The 5,407-nt window shown below is 51.3% G+C and overlaps 1 protein-coding gene across 1 annotated transcript; it reads right to left on the bottom strand.

The window, feature by feature from the left end:
* Positions 1-314: 314 nt before the first annotated feature.
* Positions 315-2,069, bottom strand: NCLIV_035860 (uncharacterized protein; the record flags this gene model as incomplete). The annotated part of the gene is made up of 1 exon (XM_003883788.1): positions 315-2,069. The coding sequence occupies one exon, from the start codon at positions 2,067-2,069 to the stop codon at positions 315-317; it is 1,755 nt and encodes a 584-aa protein (XP_003883837.1).
* Between the last annotated feature and the right edge of the window lie 3,338 nt (positions 2,070-5,407).

The raw sequence follows: 5,407 nt of genomic DNA, 5'->3' as shown, positions 1-5,407 counted from the left end.
TGCTTGCAAGAGTGTGGAGAAAATCCAGAATATGCTTCTCGGAATGTTCATCTGCCCCTGGAGAAATTCTCGTCCTTGTTTGAAAATGAATCAAGGACTTTCATCACCGAGGAAAGCCTAGTTAGCTTTCTCATCCAGACATTGTGCCCGAACTGTAGGAGAACCGCTTCATTTGGTTAGGAGTACTGCTACAGAAAAGCTTCGCCTATAACGTTCCGTCGGCCCCTGTGGAGACAACACTGTTTGACCCCGCAGATTTCCCGAAAGAACGCTATGTAGGGAAATCCACTGTTCATACGACGCGGTTTCTCTTTTCATCTGGACAGCGCTTCGGGTTGCGTTTCAGATGCTGGGCTGGACGTCGCAGTGACAAGATTTCCATGGACACCAAGGTCCACGTCCACGTCGTTCTTCTCGCGGGGTACGCGATGGAAAAGGGGCGATTTTTCGACGAGACTCAGTGGCGCCTCCCGACTGTATCGGTCATAGTAGAGCAGGGCAGTAATCAAATCCTTCACATCTTCTGGCATGTGTTCCGTTCCCCGGCAGCTGGCGAAATCGGGGACCAAACCATCCCGTTCAATGGTGGCCAGCTGGTTCATGAACCGTGGCATGTCAGATCGACTGAGTTGCAGTCCAAAGGGTAACCGATGGCACCAGAGTTTGAAAAAAACAACTCCGAGGCACCAGCTGTCTCGACTTGCCAAGAGGTCTAATCGACGGTCTGGGTCAGCAAAATAACATGCCGCTCGGGCAGGCTCGTGGAGTGAGGGAGTGCCTCCACCTCGTGGACCACATGGCGCAGTCTGCCCGTGTCCAAAAAGTTGGGACTGCTCGAAATCTCCGAGGAAGACGCGTCCGTTCCTGTCCAGGAAGAAGTTTTCCCACTTAACGTCGCCATGGAGAATGCCGTAGCTATGGAGATGAGCCACGCGATCCACCATTTGCTTTGTCAGCTCGAGTTTGACTCGATCAGGGAGACAATGGGCTCCAAACAGTTGCCCCACGCTACACGCCACCTTATGAAATCCCACGACAACGCCTGTGGCGCCGAAATCGTCCGTTAAGGGAGTCACGCGAGGCTTCCCGGCGAGGACACCCTGAAACAAAGGGAGGACAAAACCTTCTTCATACAACTGCTCCGGCGTTTTGTCAGGCGGAAAGAAGCTGAGGATTTTCATCTCCTTGCGGAGAGCCCTGGAGAATACCCACTCCTCTTCGCGCCTCCAGGCCTCCTCGCCCATATCTCCTACGGCCTCCAGAAAAGAGTTCATACGAATGAGAAGGAGTTTCAAGGCGTATACATGTCCATCAGTGTCACGCGCCTCGAAAACTAGGCCATTTCCTCCCACACCGAGAAGAGGACCTCTCACAAATTCCCTCGGTTCAGATGCGTCAGAGAGCGATTCTACAAAGAACCGTTCGCCAACTGGAAGGTACACATTGAATGCGTCGACCAAGTCTTTCTTTCGCGAATGAGAGACAATGTCATGCGTATTTGTTGTAGCCACCATCTCGACAAGTGTCTTCACAGCTTCCGAATCTGACAAAGATTCAGTAGCTTGCTCTGGATACTCAGCGGAGCGTTGGTGCTCGCTGACCAGTTCGTCGTCACGTGCACCACGACCCTCGCTTTGACTGTCCTCTCCAGGAAGATCCTCTTCGCGGTCAAGCCTTTCGGCTGCATCTCCGTCTACGTTTACTAGACCACTTCGCAGTAGATATCGATCCGGATCCCGTACAGTGTGATTTGGGTTAATGGTGTGACGCGACGGACTGTTGGAGGCGCTCCTCAGACCAGGCGACTTCGTTGTCACCGCCCGCTGGCGATGCCGAAGAGTGGACGACAGCGGCTCTTCAGAAGCGGCTGCCGGCGAAAGCTTGTCAGCGCCCGTTAGATCAACATTTGATTCACTGTGACTGTCAACTGACTCGAACGACCCGGGACTATCTATTTCGGTATAGGGACGAAAAACACTAGGCGATGAGTGACTCACCCGCCGGCGCGTAGGAGAGCCACCTGATGCCCATACCGCAGTATTCGTCAGCAATGTCCTTGAAATGTACATAAATAGCCCCACAGCGTAGCAACGTAGGAGGAATCTCGACGATACAAAATACGATAGGAGGCCTCGGCAAACGACCGCCATCTTCTTCAAATTGCGGAGACGCCTTCATTCAGCTGATGCGGAAGTGACATGGACCTGTCGATCAAGGAGAGCACACTGTCATGCGCCGTGCGCCTACATACAAAGGTATGTATAGTGACCCTATACGCGGCTGCATATATATTTTCTGCCACGCGTGCCTAGTCGTAGAGTTAAAAATGCCAGGAGCGGCACTATTTGTTATGTCGCCCTCTCTTGTGCCATATCACCCGGCAGCCAACAGTGAGCTTGCGAACCCAAAAACACGGAAATTGTTCCATGCCTTCGGTCTCGGATTTTTTTTCGGCTGGAGTCAGGACCAGCTCGAGGAAACTCTGGAACATAACAGCGGAAAGGAATGATCTAATGACTTAAATGCCGTGGGGATACGTCACAGAATCAATCCACGCTTGCGCAGGCAAACTGAAAGAGCAGGCTCATGCGCCTCAACTCGGGCGACGATCAGACGGCTTCGAACCTGGCAAGTGTGTCCGGTAGACCACTCCAAAATCGAGTACGACTCTTCTAAATAACCGGTTGCTACACTTCCGCATCGCCGCACCAAGGTCAAAAAGCACGTGCAAATGCAAAGAAGTCGACTGGAGAGAAACTCCGCTACGTCGTTCACGTTAGAAAATCCGGCACTTGCACTCTCTTTCGCTTTGAAACATCGCGCGGGCCCAGCTGCTCATGAGCACCGCCTAGAAGAAAACAGAGCAACGGTGACTCGAGACGGCTGTGCAAAAAGCGCTTAGGGGACCAAAATCTATTGCCACTGACACGAGTTAAAATTTTGGCGGTCATAACTGTGTTTTTATAAACAGAGCGACCGTAGCGCCGCTCCAATCGCCCCAAAACGGTGGAAGAAGAGTCACCGTTACAAATGCGCTTACCCGTCCCAGTACAACAAACACAGCGAGACACTTCCACGGTTGACGGTTAAGGGGGGGGGGGGGGGGGAACGTGAAGAAAAGGCTTTTTCAGTTTTTGTATCGCCCCTCCCGGTACGGACTAACCTTCAACAGTGCTGGCAAAAGCCTGTACTGCGGGATTAGCCCCATACTGTTCCGCGTTTCCAACGCTGCAAAATATAATTCTAGCATTAACGAGTAACAAGACTGTGGATCAGGGGCTTATACAAACGAGACGGTTTACATAAAAGGGACACTCCAATCGGTGGACGTACCGGGACTGACACACGGTCACGATGACAGCTAGGTTCCATTACATCCTCATGAGCATATATGCGTTCAAACAATTTGTGTAAATATGGTGGACTGTTTCCGTTGAACGATCGAAACACAATGCCACTTAACATCGGGGGTCATGAATCATGTTCGAGACCGCAGAAGCGGAATGCCCTTGGTCCTAGTTAGATGGATCCCCAAAACAGAGAATCTGCAGTTGCTGGTATCTTCGTAAAGGCACATATTCCCAGTTCGGTTTTTCAGTCGCATTCCGACTACAGAAGCGAAACCAACACGCTGCTACAGACGCGAACACAGCGAACGTAGAATTCCTCCTGCCCTTTAACAGTTTTTGCCATTGAAGATCCCTCAATTTTGATTCGTGACGAGTACTCTGCACGGGACGCGATTCCGTAGCTTGATGCGAGATTCTCTAAGGGCTCGAAGAACTGAACACGTCTGCTGAGGCTGCGACCAGCAGGAAAATCGCTTCAAGAACTGGGTGCAATTCGTAAGACAAGTCGGGGCAGCTGCAACACTGGTCGGCGCAATGTGTTAGCTCCGCCAATTCGTATTGGGTCCCAGAACCAATTAGATTGCCTTAGGTGTTATGTCCTTGTGAAGCTTCCGGTCATACCGTAGGATGCACTGCTTCTTTGGAGATGCAGGGTAGAGATATATTCGGATTACGAATAATTTTGGATTTAAGAAAAAAATGCACGTGACCACATTGGCACATTTAGCTTCAAAGGGCGACAAAACTTTCGTAGACAAACTGTTGACTCAACACCAATGCCACGCCCCTTAACGGTGGCGTACGACAGACCGGTCTGCGAAACCGATGAAGGACTGAATTTGCACCCGGTGAAGTGGATTTACGTTTGGAGCGCAAGCGATGTTCTGTTTTCAGTCGTTACACGCGTGAGGCTGAGCGCTGACTGGTTAAAGTGTCTGTGGCAAAACCACATTTGTGGCTGTCTCATAAACACGTCGTTGTCCAGTGGCAGCATTGCTTGTGGACGGGAAAAGAGGGAAGCGCTAGCTTCTTCATGACACCGTATCGAAAAACTTCCGTCCTCCACGGATCCGTGCACTGAGGTGTCGAGTACTGCATTTCAAACACAAAGAACAAACTGTCCTCCTTAGTCCCGTGGGTAATTCTCTGTATATCAGCTATGCTTCGATTCTTTATCATTCCTGTGTGTAAGGCCTGCAGCAGAACGTGTGCCATCAGGCCCCAACAATGCAAGAACCTCGTACGAGATCCCCCGAAGCCCAGATATAGCTACGGCAGCTCTGTCTACCACGTTCTGGCTTCTCCAAGATATGCTTGATAGATGCCGCCACGCAAGAATTACAATGTCCAACAAGTGAAAAGAATGCGTACTCCTGCCAGCATGCCTGGGTATTCTCTCGGTTCCGTATCAGAGGAATGAGACGGGATTGCACAGATGTGCGGCCACGGGCAGCGCCATAGTCGTGAAACACCGACTCGTTCGTATATTCTCAGGGTGGGTATGGAGTCGCGTGCTTGGCGCAGGGAAGAAAAATGTCCAGTATTCTCAAAAGCTCTGTGAGGAGGGACATACGAATTCAAAAGGCGGTAGCTGGCGAGGAGAGACTTCGTCGCCGTCGATCCTGCATGTCGCCGCTGCTTGGTATGCGGCTCGCAGGAGTGAGAAATTCACGCAGACAGTGTACCCTCGTTGCTGGCTTTTCTCCCGCAGATGAAGGAAGAGATTAAGAATCTCTAAGCAGGGAATCCCTCTGTCAAGTTTATCGACGGGGCTTCTTTCCTCTTTTCCGCTGTGGCGACAGCATGCGCGCATCCTCAAATTTTCGTAACTCGATTTCACCGTGTAGAGGGTGCCAAGGGGGTGTGCTGAGCTGAGAGAGCTTGCTTGACAAAAAAGAAGGCAACCGAATTTCCGTGGAAGTTAGGGATGCCTGTTTTCCTTCTAGCGAGAACATCGCCTGGGTGCGTCGCGCCATCTTGGGAAGCTGCTTAACATTCACTTTGGCGCCGCCCTTCTTTTCGTGTCTCTTTCTGACGACCCTTTCCCAAACGCTGTT

Source organism: Neospora caninum, chromosome VIII (assembly GCF_000208865.1).
Source record: "Neospora caninum Liverpool complete genome, chromosome VIII".
Taxonomy (NCBI): Eukaryota; Apicomplexa; class Conoidasida; order Eucoccidiorida; family Sarcocystidae; genus Neospora; species Neospora caninum.
Note: the sequence above shows the minus strand (reverse complement) of the source record. Positions and strands in the feature narration are given on the sequence as shown.